This window comes from Dipodomys merriami, unplaced genomic scaffold (genome assembly GCF_024711535.1).
Source record: "Dipodomys merriami isolate MVZ:Mamm:240054 unplaced genomic scaffold, mDipMer1.0.p SCAF_24, whole genome shotgun sequence".
Taxonomy (NCBI): domain Eukaryota; kingdom Metazoa; phylum Chordata; class Mammalia; order Rodentia; family Heteromyidae; genus Dipodomys; species Dipodomys merriami.
In genome coordinates, this window is record NW_027203826.1 from 74,188 (window position 1) to 100,615 (window position 26,428).

General features: G+C 64.3%; 1 protein-coding gene across 1 annotated transcript in view; it reads right to left on the reverse strand.

Moving 5' to 3' along the window:
• Nucleotides 1–26,428, reverse strand: part of LOC138835478 (keratin-associated protein 10-9-like) — a 46,759-nt gene that overhangs the window by 15,217 nt on the left and 5,114 nt on the right. The window contains exon 4 of the mRNA XM_070033985.1: nt 18–92. Coding sequence (XP_069890086.1) covers nt 18–92 — 75 coding nt within the window. The remainder of the gene's footprint in view (nt 1–17; nt 93–26,428) is intronic.

Sequence of the window (26,428 nt, forward strand, 5' to 3'; positions counted from 1 at the left end):
GACTCAGCGGTGGATACAGCGGGGGACAAATCGGGACACCACGGGACAAAGCGGGAACCAGGGGGGCACTGCGGGGATACAGCGGGACACAGCTGGGGACACAACGGTTCACAGCAGGTGACAAAGCAGGGACAAAGCGGGACACAGCGGAGACACTGAGGGGACACAGTGGGAAACAGCGGGACACAGCGGGGGACAAAGCGGGAGACAGCGGGGGACACAGCAGGGGACACAGCGGCGACACAGCGGGATACAGCTTGGTACAGAGCCAGGACACAGCGGGACACAACGGGGGACACAATGAGGACACAGCGGACACAGCGGGACACAGCGGGGACACAGCTGGACACAGCGGGACACAGCGTGGTACACAACAAGGACACAGCGGACACAGCGGGACACAGCCGGATACAGCAGGAGACAAAGTGGGGACACAATGGGACACAGCCCGGAACACAGCGGGATACAGCAGGGACAAAGCGTGACACAGCAGGACACAGCGGGAAACAACGGGACACAGTAGGACACAGCGGGACACAGTGGGGGACACAGCGGGACACAGCGGGGACACAGCAGAACACAGCGGGACACAGCAGGGACACAGCGGGACACAGTGGGACACAGCGGGGACACAGCAGGACACAGCGGGGACACAGCAGGACACAGTGGGGGACACAGCAGGAAAAAGCGGAAAACAGCGGGGGACACAGCAGGACACAGCGCAACATAGCTGGGACACAGCAGGGACACAGCTGTGAGCACAGCGGGACACAGTGGGGGACACAGCGGGACACAGCGGGACACAGCTGGACACAGCGGAACACAGCGGGGGACACAGCAGGACACAGCGCGACACAGCTGGGACACAGCGGGGAGCACAGCGGGACACAGTGGGGGACAAAGCGCGGACACAGCTGGGACACAGCGGGACACAGCGGGGTCACAGCGGGACACAGCGGGACACAGCAGGGGACAAAGCGGGAGAGAGCAGGGGACACAGCGAGGATACAGCGGGACACAGCGGGGACACAGAGGGGACTCAGCGGGTGACACAGTGGGGGACAAAGCAGGACACCACGGGCCAAATTGGGACACAGCGGGACACAGAGGGTACACTGCGTGGACACAGCGGGACAAATCTGGGGACACAGCGAGACTCAGCGGGACACAGCGGGGGACACAGCTGGACAGAGCGGGGGACAGAGCGGGCGACACAGCGGGACACAGCGGGGACAAAGCGGGACACAGTGTGACACAGCGGGACACAGCAGGGACAGAGCGGGACACAGAGTGACACAGCGGGACACAGCAGGACACAGCGGAACACAGCGGGGACACAGCAGGGAACAGCAGGGGACACAGCGCGACACAGCGGGACACAGCGAGACATACAGCAGGCCACAGCATGGACACAGCGGGACACAGCGTGGGACAGAGCGGGGACACAGCGGGAAACAGCGGGACACAGCGAGAGACACAGCGGTGGACACAGAGGGGACACAGCGGGGGACAAAGCAGGGGACACAGCGGGGACACAGCGCGGCCACATCGGGACACACCGGGGACACAGTGGGACATAGCGGGGACACAGCGGGACACAGCGGGACACAGCGGGGACACAGCAGGAGACAGCGGGGACACAGCGGGGACACAGCAGGACATAGTGGGACACAGCGGGGACACAGTGGTACACAGCGTGGAGCACAGCGGGACACAGCGGGGAACAGAGCGGGGACAGAGCTGGGACACAACGGGACACAGCGAGGTCACAGCAGGACACAGCTGGGGACACAGTGGGACACAGCAGGACACAGCGGGACAATGCGTGGGACACAGCGGGACACAACAGGACACTGCGGGGACACAGCGGGACACAGCGGTGTACACAGCAGGGGACACAACGGGACACAGAGTGGGACACAGCGGGACACAGCGGGACACAGTGGGGACAAAGCAGGAGACACATGGGGGACACAGCGCGACACAGCGGGGACACAGCGGGGACTCAGCGGAGGACATAGCGGGGGACAAGCAGGACACCACGGGACACAGCGGAACATAGTGGGGACACTTTGGGGACACAGCGGGACACAGCGGGGGACACAGCGGGAAACAGCGGGACTCATCGGTGAACACAACGGAACACAGTGGGGGACACAGCGGGGGACACAGCGGGACACAGCGGGGAATCAGCTGGACACAGCGTGGTATACAGCGTGACAGAGCGGGGACACAGGGGGGACACAGCAGGACATTGAGTGACACATCGGGGACACAGCATGACACAGAAGGACACAGCGGGACACACCGGGGGACACAGCACTACACAGCGTGAAACACAGCGAGGACACAGCGGAACACAGCGGGGTACACAGCTGCGGACACAAAGGGAAACAGCGGAGACACAGCAGGACACTGCGTGACACATCGTGGACACAGCAGGACACAGCGGGACACAGCGGAGACACAGCGGGGACACAGCGGTACACAGCGGGACATATCGGGGACACTGCGGGACACAGCGGGGACACAATGGGGGACACAGTGGGGGACAAAGCGGGATACAGGGGTGACAAAGCGGGGACACATCAGGGACACAGGTGGACACAGTGGGATACACAGCGGGACACATCAGGGAAACAGCGGGGGACACAGCGGTACACAGGGTGGACATAGCGGCGACACAGCAGGATAAAAAGTGGGACACAGCGGGACAAAGCGGGACACATCAGAGACACAGCGGAACACAAGGGGACACAGCCGGGTACACAGCGGGGGACACAGCGGGACACAGTTGTGACACAGCGGTGACACAGCAGGGACACAGCTGGACACAGTGGGATACACAGCGGGACACAGCGGGGACACATCAGGGACACAGCGAGACACAGCGTGGTACACGGGGGGACACAGGGGGACACAGCAGGGACACAGCGGGGACAGAGCGGGGGACACAGCCGGACACAGCGGGGACACAGCGGGGACACAGCAGGGACACAGTGGGGACACAGCGGGGACACAGAAGGACACAGCGGGGACACAGCGGGGAACACAACGGGACACAGCTGGACACAGAAGGGAAACAGCGGGACACAGCGGGGTATACAGCGGGACACAGCGGGGGACACAGCGAGGACACAGCGGGACACAGCGGGACACAGGGGGACTCAGAAGTGGGCACAGCGGGGGACAAAGCGGGACACCACGGGAAACAGCGGGACACAGCGGGACACAGCGGGACAGAGCGGGGGACACAGCAGGACACAGCGGGGAACACAGCGAGTAAACAGTGGGACACAGAGGGTCACATCGGGGACACAGCGGGACACAGCTGGGACACAGCAGAGGAGAGCGGGGACAGAACGGGGCACAGCGGGACACATCGGGGACACATCGGGGACACAGCGGAGTACACAGCGGGACACAGCGGGGGACACAGCGAGGACACAGCGGGACACAGCGGGACACGGGGGACTCAGAGGTGGACACAGCGGGGGACAAAGTGGGACACCACGGGAAACAGCGGGACACAGCGGGACACAGCGGGACACAGCGGGACAGAGCGGGGGACACAGCAGGACGCAGCAGGGAACACAGCGAGTGCACAGTGGGACACAGAGGGACACATAGGGGACACAGCGGGACACAGCTGGGACACAGCAGGGGAGAGCGGGGACAGAATGGGGCACAGCGGGACATATCGGGGACACAGCGGGGACACAGCGGGGGACACAGCGGGACATGGGGGGACACAGCGGGGACACAGCAGGGACACAGCTGGACACAGCGGGATACACAGCCGGTCACAGTGGGGACACAGCAGAGATACAGTGGGACACAGCGTGGAACACAGCGGGGACACAGCTGGGGACACAGCAGGACACAGGGTGGACACAGCGGCGACACAACAGGGACACAGCTGGACACAGCCCGATACACAGCGGGACACAGCTGGGGACATCGGGAACACAACGGGACACAGCGGGACACATCGGGGACACAGCGGGTACACAGCTGGGGACACAGCGGGGCATAGGGTGGACACAGCGGCGACACAGCAGGGACACAGCTGGACACAGCGCGATACACAGCGGGACACAGCGGGGACACAGCAGGGACACAGCTGGACACAGCGAGACATATCGGGGACACAGCGGGACACAACGGGAACACAATGGGGTCACAGTGGGGGACCAAGCGGGATACAGGGGTGACAAAGCGGGGACACATCAGGGACACAGCTGGACACAGTGGGATACACAGCGGGACACAACGGGGAAACAGCGGGGGACACAGCGGTACACAGGATGGACATAGCAGCGACACAACGGGATAAAAAGTGGGACACAGCGGGACACATCGGAGACACAGCGGAACACATGGGGACACAGCGGGGGACACAGCGGGACACAGTGGTGACAAAGCGGTGACACAGCAGGGACACAGCTGGACACAGTGGGATACGCAGCGGGACACAGCGGGGACACATCAGGGACACAGCGAGACACAGCGTGGAACACGGGGGGACACAGGGGGACACATCGGGGACACAGCGGGGACACAGCGGGGGACACAGCCGGACACAGAGGGGACACAGTGGGGACAGAGCAGGGACACAGAAGGACACAGCGGGGACACAGTGGGGACAGAGCAGGGACACAGAAGGACACAGCGGGGAACACAACAGGACACAGCGGGACACAGAAGGGACACAGCGGGACACAGCGGGGTACACAGCAGGACACAGCTGGGAACACAGCAAGGACAAAGCGGGACACAGCGGGACACAGGGGGACTCAGAGGTGGGCACAGCGGGGGACAAAGTGGGACACCACGGGAAACAGCGGGACACAGCGGGACACAGCAGGACAGAGCGGGGGACACAGCAGGACACAGCGGGGAACACAGCGAGTGCACAGTGGGACACAGAGGGACACATCGGGGACACAGCGGGACACAGCTGGGACACAGCAGGGGAGAGCGGGGACAGAACGGGGCACAGCGGGACACATCGGGGACACATCGGGGACACAGCGGGGGACACAGCGGGACATAGGGGGGGCAGAGCGGGAACACAGCAGGGACACAGCTGGAAACAGCGAATTACACAGCAGGACACAGCGGGGTCACAGCAGGGACACAGTCGGACACAGCGTGGAACACAACAGGACAAAGTGGGGACTCAGCTGTGACAGAGCGGGGACAGAGCGGGACACAGTGGGGACAGAGCGGGGGACATAGCAGGACACAGCGGGACACAGCGGGGACACAGCTGGGAAACATCGGGACACATCGGGGGACACAGCAGGGGACACAGAGAGACACAACGTGGGACACATCGGGACACAGCGGTACACAGCGGGGACACAGCGGGGGACACAGCGGCGAACACAGGGGGACACAGTCGGGGACACAGCGGGGACACAGCGGGACAGAGCGGCGACACAGCGGGGACTCAGAGAGGGACACAGCCAGACACAGCAGTGGACAGAGCAGGACACAGCGGGGGACACAGCGGGACACGGAGGGACACAGCGGGGACTCAGTTGGGACACAGCTGGACACAGCGGGATACACATCGGGACACAGCGGGGTCACAGCGAGGACACACCGAGACACAGCGAGGACACAGCGGGACACTGCGGGACACAGCGAGACACAGGGAGGACACCGCTGGGACACTCCAGGGGACAGCGGGTACACAGGACACAGCAGAGATACAGCGGGACACAGCGTGGAACACAGCGGGGACACAGCTGGGGACACAGCGGGACACAGGGTGGACACAGCGGCGACACAACAGGGACACAGCTGGACACAGCGCGATACACAGCAGGACACAGCTGGGGACATCGCGAACACAACAGGACACAGCGGGACACATCGGGGACACAGCGGGGACACAGCTGGGGACACAGCGGGGCACAGGGTGGACACAGCGGCGACACAGCAGGGACACAGCTGGACACAGCGCGATACACAGCGGGACACAGCGGGGACACAGCAGGGACACAGCGGGACACAGCGGGACACAGCGGGGACACAGTGGGACACAGCTAGAGACACAGCGGGACAGAGTGGGGACACAGGGCTACACAGCGGGGAACACAGCGAGGACACAGCGGGACACAGAGGGGACACAGCGGGACACAGCGGGTCACAGCGAGGACACAGCGGGACACAGCGAGGACACAGCGGGACACAGCATGGGACAGAGCGGGACACAGTTGGGGACATAGCGCCGACACAGCTGGGACACAGCGGGAGATAGCGGGGTCACAGCGGGACACAGTGGTGGACACAGCGAGGACACATCGGGCACAGCGGAACACAGCCGGGGACAAAGCGGGAGAGAGCGGGGGACACAGCGAGGATACAGCGGACACAGCGGGGACACAGAGGGAACTCAGCGGGGGACATAGTGGGGAACAAAGCAGGACACCACGGGACAAAGTGGGAAACAGCGGGACACAGAGGGGATATTGTGTGGACAAAGCGAGACAAATCAGGGGACACAGCGGGACACAGCGGGATACAGGGGGGACACAGCCGGACAAAGCGGGGGACAGAGCGGGGGACACAGCGTGCCAAAGCTGGACAAAGCGGGACACAGCGGGACACAGTGGGGACAGAGCGGGACACAGATTGACACAGCGGGACACAGCGGGACAAAGCGGGACACAGCGGGACACAGCGGGACACAGCAGGGACACAGCAGGGACACAGAAGGGGACACAGCACAACACAGCGGGACAAAGCGGTGGACACAGCAGGACACAGCATGGACACAGCGGGACACAGCGGGGACACAGCGGGGACACAGCGGGGGACACAGCAGGGGACACAGCGGGGACACAGAGGGGCCACAGCGGGACACAGCGGGGACACAGTGTGACACAGCGTGGAAACAGCAGGACACAGCGGGACACAGCGGGACACAGCGGGGACACAGCGGGACACAGCGGTGTACACAGCTGGGGACACAGCGGGACACAGCTGGGGACACAACGGGACACAGCAGGTGACACAGCGGGGACAGAGCGGGACACAGCGGGGACAAAGCAGGGACACAGTGTGAAACAGCGGGACACTGCGGGGGACAAAGCGGGAGACAGCGGGGGACACAGCAAGGGACACAGCGGGACACAGCGGGACACAGCTGGGGACACAGCCAGGACACAGCGGGACACAGCGGGGGACACAACGAGGACACAGTGGACACAGAGGAACACAGCGGGGACACAGCTGGACACAGCGGGATACAGCAGGAGACACAGCGGGAACACAACAGGACACAGCGCGGGACACAGCAGGGAAACAGCGGGACACAGCGGGGACACAGCGGAGACACAGCGGGACAGAGTGGGGCACACAGCGGGACATAGTGGGACACAGCGGGACACAGTAGGGGACACAGGTGGGGACAAAGCGGGACACAGTGGGGGATACAGCGAGGACACAGAGGGACACAACGGGACACCGAGGGGACACAGCGGGACACAGCGGGACACAGCAGGGACAAAGCGGGGACTCAGCGGTGGATACAGCGGGGGACAAATAGGGACACCACGGGATACAGCGGGCCACAGCGGGGACACTGCGGGTACACAGTGGGACACATCAGGGGACACAACGGGACACAGCAGGTGACACAGTGCGTACACAGCGGGGACACAGCGGGGAAACAGTGGGAAACAGCGGACACAGCGGAGGACAAAGCGGGACACAGCTGGGGACACAGCCAGGACACAGCGGGACACAGCGGGGACACAGCTGGACACAGCGGGACACAGCGGGGGACACAGCAAGAACACAGTGGGACAGAGCGGAACACAGTGAGGACACAGCGGGACACCGAATGGACACATCGGGGCACACAGCGAGACACAGCTGGGGAAACAGCAGGACACAGCGGGACACAGCGGGACACAGCGGGGGACACAGCGGGACACAGCGGGGGACACAGCGGGACACAGCGGGTCACAGCAGGGACACAGCGGGACACAGCGGGACACAGCGGGGGACACAACGAGGACACAGCGGGACACAGCAGGGACACAGCTGGACACAGCGGGATACAGCAGGAGACACAGCGTGGACACAATGGGACACAGCGCGGGACACAGCAGGACACAGCAGGGAAACAGCGGGACACAGCGGGGACACAGCGGAGACACAGCGGGACACAGTGGGGGCCCCAGCGGGACACAACGGGACACAGCAGGGGACACAGTGGGGACATAGAGGGGGACCCAGCGAGGACACAACGGGACACAGCGGGACACAGCGGTACAAAGTGGGGTACATAGCGGGGAACAGCAGGGACACACCAGGGGACAGCGGGGACAGAGCAGGACACAGCGGGGTCAGAGCAGGACACAGCGGGGGACACAGTGGGACACAGCGGTGACACAGCGGGACACAGTGAGAGACACAGCTTGTACACAGCGGGGAACACAGTGGGACACAGCGGGACAGAGCGGGGACACAGCGGGACAGAGCGGGGCACACATCGGGACATAGCGGGACACAGCGGGACACAGCAGGGGACACCGCTGGGGACACAGCGGGACACAGTGGGGGATACAGCGAGGACACAGAGGGACACAACGGGACACAGCGTGACACAGCGGGACACAGCGGGACACAGCAGTGACAAAGCGGGGACTAAGCGGTGGATACAGCGGGGGACAAAGAGGGACACCACGGGATACAGCGGACCACATCGGGGACACTGCGTGTACACAGCGCGACACAGCAGGGGACACAGCGGGACACATTGGGGTACATAGCGGGGAACAGCAGGGACACACCGGGGGACAGCGGGGACACAGCAGGACACAGCGGGGTCAGAGCAGGACACAGCGGGGGACACAGTGGGACACAGCGGTGACACAGCGGGACACAGTGAGAGACACAGCTTGTACACAGCGGGGAACACAGCGGGACACAGCGGGACAGAGCGGGGACACAGCGGGACAGAGCGGGGCACACAGCGGGACATAGCGGGACACAGCGGGACACAGCAGGGGACACCGCTGGGGACACAGCGGGACACAGTGGGGGATACAGCGAGGACACAGAGGGACACAACGGGACACAGCGTGACACAGCGGGACACAGCGGGACACAGCAGTGACAAAGCGGGGACTAAGCGGTGGATACAGCGGGGGACAAAGAGGGACACCACGGGATACAGCGGACCTCATCGGGGACACTGCGTGTACACAGCGCGACACAGCAGGGGACACAGCGGGACACATTGGGGTACATAGCGGGGAACAGCAGGGACACACCGGGGGACAGCGGGGACACAGCAGGACACAGCGGGGACAGAGCAGGACACAGCGGGGGACACAGCGGGGACACAGCGGGACTAAACGGGGACACAGCCGGACACAGCGAGAAACACAGTGGGTACACAGCGGGGAACACAGGGGGACACAGCTGGACAGAGCGGGGACACAGCAGGACACATCGGGGCACACAGCGGGACATAGCGGGACACAGCGGGACACAGGAAGGGAGACAGCTGGGGATACAGCGGGAAACAGTGGGGAATACAGCGAGGACACAGAGGGAAACAACGGGACACCGAGGGGGACACAGCGGGACACAGCGGGCCACAGCGGGACACAGCAGGGACAAAGCGGGGACTCAGCGGTGGATACAGCGGGGGACAAATCGGGACACCACGGGACACAGCTAGACACAGGGGGGACACTGCGGGGACACAGCGGGACACAGCAGGTGACACAGCGGGGACAGAGCGGGACACAGCGGGGACACAGCTGGGGACACAGCGGGACACAGGGTGGACACAGCGGCGACACAGCAGGGACACAGCTGGACACAGCGTGATACACAGCGGGACACAGCGGGGACACAGCAGGGACACAGCGGGACACAGCGGGACACAGCGGGGACACAGTGGGACACAGCTAGAGACACAGCGGGACAGAGTGGGGACACAGGGCTACACAGCGGGGAACACAGCGAGGACACAGCGGGACACAGAGGGGACACAGCGGGACACAGCATGGGACAGAGCGGGACACAGTTGGGGACATAGCGCCGACACAGCTGGGACACAGCGGGAGATAGCGGGGTCACAGCGGGACACAGTGGTGGACACAGCGAGGACACATCGGGCACAGCGGAACACAGCCGGGGACAAAGCGGGAGAGAGCGGGGGACACAGCGAGGATACAGCGGACACAGCGGGGACACAGAGGGAACTCAGCGGGGGACATAGTGGGGAACAAAGCAGGACACCACGGGACAAAGTGGGAAACAGCGGGACACAGAGGGGATATTGTGTGGACAAAGCGAGACAAATCAGGGGACACAGCGGGACACAGCGGGATACAGGGGGGACACAGCCGGACAAAGCGGGGGACAGAGCGGGGGACACAGCGTGCCAAAGCTGGACAAAGCGGGACACAGCGGGACACAGTGGGGACAGAGCGGGACACAGATTGACACAGCGGGACACAGCGGGACAAAGCGGGACACAGCGGGACACAGCGGGACACAGCAGGGACACAGCAGGGACACAGAAGGGGACACAGCACAACATAGCGGGACAAAGCGGTGGACACAGCAGGACACAGTGAGAGACACAGCTTGTACACAGCGGGGAACACAGCGGGACACAGCGGGACAGAGCGGGGACACAGCGGGACAGAGCGGGGCACACAGCGGGACATAGCGGGACACAGCGGGACACAGCAGGGGACACCGCTGGGGACACAGCGGGACACAGTGGGGGATACAGCGAGGACACAGAGGGACACAACGGGACACAGCGTGACACAGCGGGACACAGCGGGACACAGCAGTGACAAAGCGGGGACTAAGCGGTGGATACAGCGGGGGACAAAGAGGGACACCACGGGATACAGCGGACCACATCGGGGACACTGCGTGTACACAGCGCGACACAGCAGGGGACACAGCGGGACACATTGGGGTACATAGCGGGGAACAGCAGGGACACACCGGGGGACAGCGGGGACACAGCAGGACACAGCGGGGACAGAGCAGGACACAGCGGGGGACACAGCGGGGACACAGCGGGACTAAACGGGGACACAGCCGGACACAGCGAGAAACACAGTGGGTACACAGCGGGGAACACAGGGGGACACAGCTGGACAGAGCGGGGACACAGCAGGACACATCGGGGCACACAGCGGGACATAGCGGGACACAGCGGGACACAGGAAGGGAGACAGCTGGGGATACAGCGGGAAACAGTGGGGGATACAGCGAGGACACAGAGGGAAACAACGGGACACCGAGGGGGACACAGCGGGACACAGCGGGACACAGCGGGACACAGCAGGGACAAAGCGGGGACTCAGCGGTGGATACAGCGGGGGACAAATCGGGACACCACGGGACACAGCTAGACACAGGGGGGACACTGCGGGGACACAGCGGGACACAGCAGGTGACACAGCGGGGACAGAGCGGGACACAGCGGGGACACAGCTGGGGACACAGCGGGACACAGGGTGGACACAGCAGCGACACAACAGGGACACAGCTGGACACACCGCGATACACAGCAGGACACAGCTGGGGACATCGGGAACACAACGGGACACAGCGGGACACATCGGGGACACAGCGGGGACACAGCTGGGGACACAGCGGGGCACAGGGTGGACACAGCGGCGACACAGCAGGGACACAGCTGGACACAGCGCGATACACAGCGGGACACAGCGGGGACACAGCAGGACACAGCGGGACACAGCGGGACATATCGGGGACACAGCGGGACACAACGGGAACACAATGGGGTCACAGTGGGGGACCAAGCGGGATACAGGGGTGACAAAGCGGGGACACATCATGGACACAGGTGGACACAGTGGGATACACAGCGGGACACATCGGGGAAACAGCGGGGGACACAGCGGTACACAGGGTGGACATAGCGGCGACACAGCGGGATAAAAAGTGGGACACAGCGGGACACATCGGAGACACAGCGGAACACATGGGGACACAGCGGGGGACACAGCGGGACACAGTGGTGACAAAGCGGTGACACAGCAGGGACACAGCTGGACACAGTGGGATACGCAGCGGAACACAGCGGGGACACATCAGGGACACAGCGAGACACAGGGTGGAACACGGGGGGACACAAGGGGACACAGCGGTGACATAGCGTGGACAGAGCGGGGGACACAGCCGGACACAGCGGGGACACAGCGGGGACACAGCGGGGACACAGTGGGACACAGCGGGGACACAGAAGGACACAGCGGGGACACAGCGGGGAACACAACGGGACACAGCGGGACACAGAAAGGACACAGCGGGACACAGCGGGGTACACAGCAGGACACAGCTGGGGACACAGCAAGGACACAGCGGGACACAGCGGGACACAGGGGGACTCAGAGTTGGGCACAGCGGGGGACAAAGCGGGACACCACGGGAAACAGCGCGACACAGCGGGACATAGCGGGACAGAGCGGGGGACACAGCAGGACACAGCGGGGAACACAGCGAGTACACAGTGGGACACAGAGGGACACATCAGGGACACAGCGGGACACAGCTGGGACACAGCAGGGGAGAGCGGGGACAGAACAGGGCACAGCGGGACACATCGGGGACACATCGGGGACACAGCGGGACAGAGGGGGGACAGAGCGGGGACACAGCAGGGACACAGCGAATTACACAGCAGGGCACAGCGGGGTCATAGAAGGGACACAGTCGGACACAGCGTGGAACACAGCGGGACACAGTGGGGACTCAGCGGGGACAGAGCGGGGACACAGCGGGACACAGCGGGACACAGCGGGTACAGAGCGGGGGACACAGCAGGACACAGCGGGACACAGCGGGGACACAGCTGGGAAACAGCGGGACACATCGGGGGACACAGCAGGGGACACAGAGAGACACTACGTGGGACACATCGGGACACAGCGGTACACAGCAGGGACACAGCGGGGGACACAGAGGCGAACACAGGGGGACACAGTCGGGGACACAGCGAGGACACAGCGGGACAGAGCGGCGACACAGCGGGGACTCAGAGAGGGACACAGCGGGACACAGCGGGACACAGCGGGACAGAGCGGGACCCAGCGGGGGACACAGCAGGACACAGTGTGGGAAACAGCGGGACACAGCGGGGGACACAGCGGGACATAGCGGGAGACACAGCGGGACACAGCAGGGACACAGCGGGACACAGCCGGGACACAGCGGGACAGAGCGGGGACACAGCGGGGACACAATGGCACACAGCGGGATATACAGCGGGACACAGCGGGGACATAGCTAGGACACAGCAGGACACAGCGAGACACAGCCGGACACAGCGGTATACAGCGGGGAACACAGCGGGACACAGAAAGGACACAGCGGGACACAGCGGGGTACACCCCGGGACACAGCTGGGGACACAGCAAGGACACAGCGGGACACAGCGGGACACAGGGGGACTCAGAGGTGGACACAGCGGGGGACAAAGCGGGACACCACGGGAAACAGCGGGCCACAGCAGGACACAGCGGGACAGAGCGGGGGACACAGCAGGACACAGCGGGCAACACAGCGAGTACACAGTGGAACACAGAGGGACACATCGGGGACACAGCGGGACACAGCTGGGACACAGCCGGGGAGAGCGGGGACAGAACGGGGCACAGCGGGACACATCGGGGTCACAGCGGGGACACAGAGGGGCACACAGCGGGACATAGGGGGGACACAGCGGGGACACAGCAGGGACACAGCTGGACACTGCGAATTACACAGCAGGACACAGCGGGGTCACAGCAGGGACACAGTCGGACACAGCGTGGAACACAGCGGGACACAGTGGGGACTCAGCGGGGACAGAGCAGGGACACAGCGGGACACAGCGGGGACAGAGCGGGGGACACAGACGGACACAGCGGGGTACAGAGCAGGACACATCTGGGACACAGTGAGGACACAGCGGGACACAGCTGGACAGAACGGGACACAGCGGGACACAGTGGGGACACAGCGGGGACACAGCCGCTGACACAGCGGGACACAGCGGGACACAGCGGGGGACACAGCGGGACACAGCGGAGAACAAAGCGGGATACAGCGGGGACAAATCAGGACATAGTGGGGACACAGCGGGGACACAGCGGGATACAGCAGGGACAAAGCGGGACACAGCGGGGACACAGCGGGGGGCACACCGGGGGACACAGTGGGGGACACAGCGGGGAACACAGGCGGACACAGCGAGGACACAGCGGGACACAGCGGGGATACAGCGGGACACAGCTGGACACAGCGGGATACACAGCGGGACACAGCGGGGACACAGCAAGGATACAGCAGGACACAGCGGGACACAGAGGAACACAGCGGGGACACAGCGGGACACAGTGAGGACACAGCGGGGGAGAGCGGGGACACAGCGGGACACAGCGGGGACACAGCCAGGGAGAGCATGGACACAGCGGGACACAGGGGGGACACAGACGGGACACAGCAGAGGACACATCGGGGACACAGCTGGGCACACCGTGGGACACAGCGGGGACACAGTGTGACACAGCGGGACAGAGCGGGAGACACAGCAGTACACAGCGGGGGACACAGTGGGACATATCGGGGACACTGCGGGACACAGCGGGGACACAATGGGGGACACAGTGGGGGACAAAGCGGGATACAGGGGTGACAAAGCGGGGACACATCAGGGACACAGGTGGACACAGTGGGATACACAGCGGGACACATCAGGGAAACAGCGGGGGACACAGCGGTACACAGGGTGGACATAGCGGCGACACAGCAGGATAAAAAGTGGGACACAGCGGGACAAAGCGGGACACATCAGAGACACAGCGGAACACAAGGGGACACAGCCGGGTACACAGCGGGGGACACAGCGGGACACAGTTGTGACACAGCGGTGACACAGCAGGGACACAGCTGGACACAGTGGGATACACAGCGGGACACAGCGGGGACACATCAGGGACACAGCGAGACACAGCGTGGTACACGGGGGGACACAGGGGGACACAGCAGGGACACAGCGGGGACAGAGCGGGGGACACAGCCGGACACAGCGGGGACACAGCGGGGACACAGCAGGGACACAGTGGGGACACAGCGGGGACACAGAAGGACACAGCGGGGACACAGCGGGGAACACAACGGGACACAGCTGGACACAGAAGGGAAACAGCGGGACACAGCGGGGTATACAGCGGGACACAGCGGGGGACACAGCGAGGACACAGCGGGACACAGCGGGACACAGGGGGACTCAGAAGTGGGCACAGCGGGGGACAAAGCGGGACACCACGGGAAACAGCGGGACACAGCGGGACACAGCGGGACAGAGCGGGGGACACAGATGGACACAGTGGGATACACAGCGAGGACACAGCGGGACACAGAGGGTCACATCGGGGACACAGCGGGACACAGCAGGGACAAAGCGGGGACACAGCAGTGGGCATAGCTGGACACAGCTGGACACAGTGGGACATAGCGCGGGACACAGCAGGACACAGCGGGGGACACAGACACAGGGACACAGCGAGGACACAGCGGAATGCAGCGGGAACACTGCGGGGACACAGCAGCGGAGACAGCGGGACACAGCAGGACACAGCGGGACACAGCGGGGGACACAGCAGGGGACAGAGCGGGTGACACAACGGGACACAGCGGGGGCACAGCAGGACAAAGTGGGGACACAGCGATGACACAGAGGGATACAGTGGGGACACAGGGGGACACAGCGGGGACACATCAGGACACAGCGGGGACACAGCTGGACACAGCGGAACACAGCGGGGGACACAGCGGGAGTATCAGTGGGGAACACAGCGGGACACAGCGGGACAAAGCGCGACACAGCGAGACACAACGGGGACACAGCGGGGACACAGAAGCGGACACATCGGGACACAGCGAGACAGAGCGGGACACAGCGGGGTACACAGCGGGACACAGAGGAGGACACAGCGGGACACAGCGGGGACACAGCTGGACACAGTGGGGACACCGCGGGGACACAGCGGGGGACACAGCGGTACACAGCCGGGGACTCAGCGGGGAAACAGCAGGAACACAGCGGGGGACACAGCGCGGGAAACAGTGGGGAAGACAGAGGGACACAACGGGGACACAGTTGGACACAGCGGGATACACAGCGGGACACATCGGGGACACAGCGAGGTCACAGCGAAGACACAGCGGGACACAGCGGGACACAGCGGCGGACAGGGCAGGACACAGCGGGTGACACAGCAGGACACAGTGGGCAACACAGCGGGACTCAGCGGGGGACATAGAGGGATGCATCGGGGACACCGCGGGGACACAGAAGGAACACAGCAGAACAGACCGGGGGACACAGCGAGACACAGCGGGGACACAGCGGGACACAAGGAGACACAGCAGGACACAGCGGGGACACAGCGGGGGAGAGCGGGGACAAAACGGGATACATCGGGACACATCGGGGACAGAGTGGAGAAACAGCGGAGGACACAGCGGGACACAGGATGGACACAGCGGCGACACAGCGGGATACAGCGGGGACACAGCGGGACACAGGGGGGACACAGCGGGGTACACAGCAGGGAGCACAGCAGAACACATCGGGGAAACAGCGAGAACACAGCGGGACACAGAGTGGACACAGTGGTGACACAGCCGGGACACAGCAGGGACACAGCTGAGACACAGCAGGATACAGCGTGGACACAGCGGGGACAGAGCGAGGACACAGCCGGACACATCGGGACACAGCAGGACACAGCGGAACACAGCGGGGACACAGCATGACACAGCAGGGGACACAGCGGGACAAAGCAGGGTACACAGCCCGACAAAGAGGGACACAGTAGGGATACCGCAGGACAGAGCGGGGGACATAGCGGGACACAGCGGGACACAGCGGGGACACAGCAGGACACAGCGGGACACATCGAGACACAGCGGGGAAAAAGCGGGGACACTCCAGGGGACAGCGCGGACACAGTGGGGGACAGCAGGGACACAGCAGATCACAGCGGGACACAGCGGGACAGAGCGGGGCAGCGTGGACAAAACAGGACACAGCGGGACACATTGGGGACACAGCAGGGTCACAGCGGGGGACACAGTGGGACACAGTGGGGACACAGCGGGGACACAGCTTGACAAAGCGGGGACACAGCGTTGGACACAGCTGGGGAAACAGTGGGGAACACAGCTGGACACTGTGGGGACACAGTTGGACACAGCGGGGTACAGAGCAGGACACATCGGGGAAACAGCGAGGACACAGCGGGACACAACGGGACACAACGGGACACAGCGGGACACAGCGGGGACACAGCGGGGACACAGCAGCTGACAGAGCGGGACACAGTGGGACACAGCGTGGGATACAGCGGGACACAGTGGAGAACAAAGCGGGACACAGCAGGGACAAATCAGGACACAGTGGGGACACAGCTTGGACACAGCGGGATACAGGGGGGACAAAGCGGGACACAGCGGGACACATTGGGGGAAACAGCAGGACACAGTGTGGACACTGCGGGGACACAGCAGGGACAGAGCAGGGACAGAGCAGGACACAGCGGGGACACAGCGGGACACAGCGGGGGACACAGCAGGACACAGTGTGGACACAGCGGGGACACAGCGGGGAAACAGCGGGACACAGGGGGGACACAACGGGGGACACAGCTGGACACAGCGGGATACACAGCGGTCACAGTGGGGACACAGCAGGGACACAGCGGGACACAGTGTGGAACACAGCGGGACACAGCGGGGACACAGCGGGGACACAGCGGGGACAGAGCGGGGACAGAGCAGGACACAGCGGGGACACAGCGGGACACAACGGGAAACGGCGGGGACACAGCGGAGACACAGCGGGGACAGAGCGGGGACACAGGAGGACACAGTGGGGACAGAGCGGGGGACACAACGGGACCCAGCGGGACACAGCAGGGACACAGCGGGATACAACGGGGGACACAGCGGGACACAGCGGGACACAACGGAACACAGCGGGGACACTGCGGAGACACAGCAGGGAAACAGCGGGGGACATGGCGGGATACAGCGGGGGACACATCGGGGACACAGCGGGGGACACAATGGGAAACAGCGGGGACACAGCGGGCATACATCGGGGACACGGCGGTACACAGCGGAGGACACAGCGGAGAACACAGCGGAACACAGCGGAGGACAGAGCGGGGGACAGAGCGGGACACAACGGGGACTCAGCTGGACACAGCGGGGGACACAGCTTAACACAGCGGGGTCACAGCGGGGACACAGCGGGACACAGCGGGGGACACAGCGCTACACAGCAGGGAACACAGCGAGGACACAGCGGGACACTGCGTGGGAAACAGCGAGAACAGAGTCTGACACAGCGGGACACAGCGAGGACACAGCGGGACACAGCGGGGACACAGTGGGGGACACAGCGGGACACAACGGGGGAAACAGCGAGGACACAGCGGGACACAGGGGGGACAAAGCAGGGACACAACGGGGGACACAGCGGGACACAGCGGGGACAATGCGGGTATCACAGTGGGGGATAGAGTGGGACACAGCGGGGGACACAGGGAGGACACAGCGGGGGACACAACGGGGGACAAATCAGGACACCACAGGACATAGCGGAACACAGCGGGACACAGTGGCGAAACTGCGGGGACACAGAGGGACACAGCGGAGGACACAGCGGAACAGCGGGGGACAGAGCGGGGGACAGAGCGGGACACAACGGGGACTCAGCTGGACACAGCGGGGACACAGCGGGACACTGCGTGACACATCGGCGACACAGCGGGACACAGCGGAACACAGCGGGGGACACAGCACTACACAGGGGGAACACAGCGAGGACACAGTGGGACACAGCGTGGGACACAGCGAGAACAAAGTGCGACACAGCGAGGACACAGCGGGAAAGAGCGGGGACACAGCGGGGGACACAGCGGGACACAATGGGGGAAACAGCGAGGACACAGCGGGACAAAGGGGGGACACAGCAGGGACACAGCGGGGGACACAGCGGGACACAGCCGGAAACAGCAGGGGACACAGCGGGACACAGCGGACACAGAGCGGGGACACAGGGGAACACAGCGGGGACACAGCGGGACACAGCGGGGACACAGCGGGACACAGCAGGAAACAGCGAGACACAACGGGACACAGTGGGGACATAGGGGGACACAGCAGGACACAGCGGGGACAAAAAGGGACACAGTGGGGGACCCAGCGGGACCCAGCGGGGACACAGCGGGGACACAGCGAGGACACAGCGGGACACAGGGGGCACACAGCAGGGACACAGCGGGGGACACAGCGGGACACAGAAGGACACAGCGGGGTACACAGCGGGACACAGCGAGGACACAGCGGGACACAACGGAGGACACAGTGGGGAAAAATCAGGACACAGTGGGACATAGCGGGGGACACTGCAGGACAGAGCGGGGGACACAGCGGGGGACACAGCAGGAGACAGTGGGGACACTGCGGGGACACTGCGGGACACAGCGGGGGACGCAGCGGGACAAAGCGGGACAGAGCGGGGAAAACAGGGTGACACAGCGGAGACACAGCGGGGACACAGCCGGACACTGCGTGACACATGGGGGACAGCGGGACACAGGAGGACACAGCGGGACACAGCGGGGGACACAGCGCTACACAGCAGGGGGACACAGCGAGGACACAGCTGGACACAGCGGGGGACACAGCGGGACAAAGCGAGGACACAGCGAAGACACAGCGGAACACAGGCGGACACAGCGGCCACAGAGCGGGGGACACAGTGGGGACACAGCGGGAGACAAAGCGGGTACACAGCGGGACACAGCGGGGACACAGCGGGACACAGCGCGGACACAGCCGGTCACAGCAGAACACAGCGGGAAACAGCGGGGTCACAGCGGGACACAGCGGGGGACACAGCGGGACACAGCAGGACACAGCGGAACAAAGCGAGGGACACAGCTGGACACAGCAGGGACACAGCGCTACACAGCGGTGTACACAGCTGGGGACACAACGGGACACAGAGTGGTACACAGCGGGACATAGGGGGACACAGTGGGGACAAAGCGGGAGACACCGCGGGGGACAGAGCGGGACACAGTGGGGGACAGAGGGAGGACACAGCGGGGACTCAGCGGGGGACATAGCGGGGGACAAGGCAGGACACCACAGGACACAGCGGAACACAGCCCAACACAGTGGGGACAATGCGGGGACACAGCGGGACACAGCGGGGGACACAGCGGGACACAGCGGGATTCATCGGTGAACACAGCGGGGGACAGAGCGGGGTCACAGCGGGACACAGTGGGGACTCAGCTGGATACAGCGTGGTATTCAGAGTGACAGAGCGGGGACACAGCGGGGACACAGCGGGGGACACAGCGTGACACATCGGGGACACAGCGGGACAAAGCGGGACACAGCGGGGGACAGAGTGCTACACAGCGGGAAACACAGCGAGGACAAAGCAGGACACAGCGGGGTACACAGCTGGGGACACAAAGGGAAACAGCGGGGACACAGCAGGACACTGCGTGACACATCGTGGACACAGTGGGACACAGCAGGACACAGCGGAGACACAGCGGGGAGACAGCGGGGGACACAGCAGGGGACACAGTGAGGACACAGCGGGACAGAGCGGGACACAGCGGAGACACATCGGGACACAGCGGGGGACAAAGCGGGGACACAGCGGGACACAGAGGGACACAGCGGGGGACACAGTGGGGGACACAGCGGGGGACACAGTGGGTCCCAGCGGGGGACACAGCGAAGACAAAGCGGGACCAAGCTGGACACAGCGTCGATACAGCGGGGACTCAGCGGGACACAGCGGGACATAGCGGGAAACAGCGGGGACACAGCGGTACACAGCGAGAGACACAGCGGGGACACAGCGGGGAGCACAGCGGGACACAGCGGGGGACAGAACAGGACACCACGGGACATAGCGGAACACAGGGGTACACAGTGGGGAAACTGCGAGGTCAGAGCGGGACACAGCGGAGGACACAGCGGGACACAGCGGGACTCAGCGGGGAACACAGCGGAACACAGCGGGTGACACAGCCGTGGACACATCAGGACACAGCGGTTGACACAGCGAGGACATAGAGGGACTCAGCGGGGACACAGCAGGGACACAGTGGGAGACACAGCGGGTGACACAACAGGACACAGATGGACAAAGCGGGACACACCGCGATCACAGCTGGGACACAGCGGTGGACACAGCGGGACACAGCGGGACACCGCAGGGGACACAGCGGGACACAGCGGCAGACAAAGCAGGACGCAGCGGGGGACACAGCGGGCAACACAGCGGGGCACAGCGGGGGACACTGCAGGACACAGGGGGGGACACAGCAGGGACACAGCGGGGTACACAGCTGGGGACACAACAAGACACAGCGGGGGACACAGCGGGACACAGCGGGACACAGTGGGACACAGCAGGGACACAGCGGGAGACACAGCAGTGGACAGAGCGGGACACAGTGGGGACACAGCGGGGACTAGTGGGGGACACAGCGAGGGACAAAGTGGGTTACCACGGAACACAGCGGAACACAGCGGGACTCACCGGGGACACTGAGGGGACACAGCGGGACACAGCGGGGGACGCAGCGGGACACAGCGGGACACAGCGGGGTACACAGCGGGAGACAGTGGGGACACTGAGGGGACACTGCGGGACACAGCGGGGGACACAGTGGGACAAAGCGGGACACAGCGGGGAACACAGCGTGACACAGCTGAGAAACAGCGGAGACACAGCAGGAAACTGCGTGACACATTAGGGACACAGCGGGACACAGCAGGACACAGCGGGACACAGCGGAGATCACAGCGCTACACAGCGGGGCACACAGCGAGGACACAGTGGGACACAGCAGGGAACAAAGCGAGGTACACAGCAGGACACAGCGAGGACACAGAGGAACACAGGGGTCACAGCGGTGACAGAGCGGGGGACACAATGGGGGACACAGCAGGACACTGCGTGACACATCGAGGACACAGCGGGACACAGCGGGGGACACAGCCGGGGACACTTCAGGACACAGTGGGGGAAACAGCCGGGACACTGCAGGACACAGCGGGGGACCCAGAGAGGACACAGCGGGACACAGAGGGGACACAGCGGGGCTCAGCAGGCGAAACAGCGAGGGACAAAGTGGGACACCATGGAACACCACGGAACACAGCGGGACACACTGGGGACACTGCGGGGACACAGCGAGACACAGCGGGGGACACAGCGGGGACATAGCCGAACACAGTGGAGGACACAGCCAGGACACAGCGGGACACAGTGGGACACAGCGGGGGACAAAGAGGGAGATAGCGGGGCACCGAGGGGACACAGCAGGGGACACAGCGAGACACAGCGGGGGAAACAGCGAGGACACAGCGGGACACAGCGGGACACAGTGGGACACAGCGGGGACACAGCAGGACACAGCGGGGACACAGCAGGACACAGTGGGGGACACAGCGGGACACAGCGGAACACAGCGGGGGACACAGCAGGACACAGCGCGACACAGCTGGGACACAGGGGGACACCGTGGGGAGCACAGCGGGAAACAGTGGGGGACATAGCGCGGACACAGCTGGGACACAGCGGGACACAGCGGGGTCACAGCGGGACACAGCGGGGGACACAGCAAGGACACAGCGGGACACAGCGGGGGACAAAGCAGGAGAGAGCGGGGGACACAGCGAGGATACAGCGGGACACAGTGGGGACACAGAGGGGACTCAGCGGGGGACACAGTAGGGGAAAAAGTAGGACACCACGGGACAAAGTGGGACACAGCGGGACACAGAGGGGACACTGCGTGGACACACCGGGACAAATCAGGGGACATAGCGGGACACAGCGGGGGACACAGCCGGACACAGCGGGGGACAGAGCGGAGGACACAGCGGGACACAGCCGGGGACAAAGCGGGACACAGCAGGGACAGAGCGGGACAAAAAGTGACACAGCGGGACACAGCGGGACACAGCGGGGACACAGCAGGTACACAGCGGGGGACAAAGAGCGACACAGCGGGACACACCGGGGGACAAAGCAGGACACAGCATGGACACAGCGGGATACAGCATGGGACAGAGCGGGGACATAGCGGGAAACAGCGGGACACAGCGGGGACACAGCGGGACACAGCGAGAGACACAGCGGGGAGGAAACGGGGAGCACAGCGGGACACAGCGGGGGACAGAGCGGGGACAGAGCTGGGACACAGCGGGACACAGCGGGGTAACAGCAGGACACAGCTTGGGACACAGCGGGACACAGCAGAACACAGCGGGACAAAGCGTGGGACACAGCGGGACACACCGGGACACAGAGATACACAGCGAGGACACAGCGGGACACAGCGGTGTACACAGCTGGGGACAAACCGGGACACAGAGTGGGACACAGCGGGACACAGCGGGACACAGCGGTACACAGCGGGACACAGTGGGGACAAAGCTGGACACACAGCGGGGGACAGAGCGGACACAGCGGGGACACAGCGGGGAGTCAGCGGGGGATATAACGGGGGACAAAGCAGTACACCACGGGACACAGCAAAACCCAGTGGAACACAGTGGGGACACTGTGGGGATACAGCGGGACACAGCGGGGGACACAGCGGGACACAGCGGGGAACACAGCGAGGACACAGCGGGACACAGCGGGGGACACAGCGAGAACACAGTGGGACACAGCGGAACACAGTGAGGACACAGCGGGACACCGAGGGGACACAGCGGGTGACACAGCGAGACACAGTGGGGGAAACAGCGAGGACACAGCGGGACACAGCGGGTCACAGCGGGGACACAGCGGGACACAGCGGGGACACAGAGGGACACTGGGGGACTCAGCGGGGACACAGCGGGACACAGTGGGGGACACAGCGGGACACAGCGGGGGACACAGCAGGACACAGCGGGACATAGCTGGGACACAGCGGGACATAGCTGGGACACAGCGGGACACAGCGGGGGACACAGCGCTACACAGAGGGGAACACAGCGGGACATAGCGGTGGAAACAGCGAGGAAACAGCGGGACACAGCGGGACACAGCGGGGACACAGCAGGACACAACGGGGGACACAGCGAGGATACAGCGGGATACAGCGGGACACAGCGGAGGACACAGTTGGGGACACAGCGGGGACAAAGCGGGTATACAGCGGGACACAGCGGGGACACAGCGAGGATACAGCTGGACACACCGGGGACACAGCCGGACACAGTGTGGGACAGAGCGGGATACAGCGGGACACAGCGGGGGACACAGCGGGAAACAGCGGGGACACAGCGGGGACAAAGCGGGGAGCACAGCGGGACACAGTGGGGGACATAGCGGGGACACAGCTGGGACACAGAGGGACACAGTGGAGTCAAAGCGGGCCACAGCGGGGGACACACCGAGGACACAGCGGGACACAGCGTCACACAGCGGGGGACAAAGCGGGAGAGAGCGGGGGACACAGCAGGACACATCGGGACACAGCGGGACAAAGCGGGACACAGCAGGGGACATAGCGGGACAGAGCGGGACACAGCGGGTACACAGAGGGGACACAGCGAGACACAGCGGGAAACAGCGGGACACAGGCGGGACACAGCAGGGACACAGCGGGGGAAACAGTGGAACACAGCGGGGGACACAGTGAGGAGAAAGAGGGAACCAGCGGGACACAGCGTCGATACAGCGGGGACAAAGCGGGACACAGCGGGGTACACAGCTGGGGACAAAACGGGACACAGAGGCGGACACAGCGGGACACAGCGGGAAACAGCAGGGACAAAGTGGGAATCACAGCGGGGGATAGAGCGGGACACATCGCGGGACACAGGGAGGACACAGCGAGACAGAGCGGGGACACAGCAGGGACTCAGCGGGGGACAAAGCGGGGACAGAATGGGGACACAGGGGGACACAGTGGGGACACAGTGGAACAAATCGGGGACACAGCGGGACACAACAGGACAGAGCGGGGACACAGTGGGACACAGCGGGGACACAGCACGACACAGCGGGGACAAAACGGGACACAGTGTGGGACACAGCGGGACACAGCGGGGACAAAGCGGGAATCACAGTGGGGGATAGAGCGGAACACAGAAGGGGACACAGGGAGGACACAGCGAGGCCACAGCGCGGGACAAAGCAGGACACCACGGGACATAGCGGAACACAGCGGGACACAGTGGCGAAACTGCGGGGTCACAGCGGGACACAGCGGAGGACACAGCGGGACACAGCGGGACTCAGCGGGGAACACAGCGGAACACAGCGGGGGACAAAGCGGGGGACAGAGCGGTACACAACAGGGACTCAGCTAGACACAGTGGGGGACACAGCGTGACACAGCGGGGTCACAACGGGGACACAGCGGGACACTGCGTGACACATCGGCGACACAGCGGGACACAGCGGGGGACACAGCGGGACACAGCGAGGGCACAGCGGGGGACAGCGGAGGACACAGCGGGGGACAAAGTGGGACACAACTGGGGAATCAGCGAGGACACAGCGGAACACAGGGGGGACACAGCAGGGACAAAGCGGGGGACACAGGAGGACACAGCGGGTCACAGAGTGGGACACAGCGAGAACACAGTGCGACACAGCGGGACAGAGCGAGGACACAGCGGGAAACAGCGGAGACACAGCGGGGGACGGTCACAACTGGGGAAACAGCGAGGACACAGCGGGACACAGGGAGGACACAGCAGGGACAAAGCGGGGGACACAGAAGGACACAGCGGGACACAGCAGAGGACACAGCGGGGAAATATCGGAACACAGCGGGCAACACAGCGTGACAGCGGAGACACAGCGGGGACACAGCGGGACACTGCGTGACACATCGGGGACACAGCGGCACACAGGAGGACACAGTGGGACACAGCGGGGGACACAGCGCTACACAGCGGGGGACACAGCAAGGACACAGCGGGACACAGCTGGGGACACAGCGAGGTACACAGCGGGACACAGGGGGACACAGGGGGACACATCGGTGACAGAGCTGGAGACACAGCGGGGGACACAGCGGGACACAGTGGGACACACGGGGAACACAGCGGGACACAGCAGGGGACACAGCGAGGACCCAGCGGAATACAGCGGGTGACACAGCGGTGGACACATCAGGAGACAGCGGAGACACAGCGAGGACACAGCGGATAACACAGAGGGTGACACAATGGGACACATAGGGACACAGCGGGACACACGGCGATCACAGCTGGGACACAGCGGGGGACACAGCGGACACAGGGGGACACTGCAGGGGACACAGCGGGACACAGCGGGACACTGCGTCGATACAGCGAG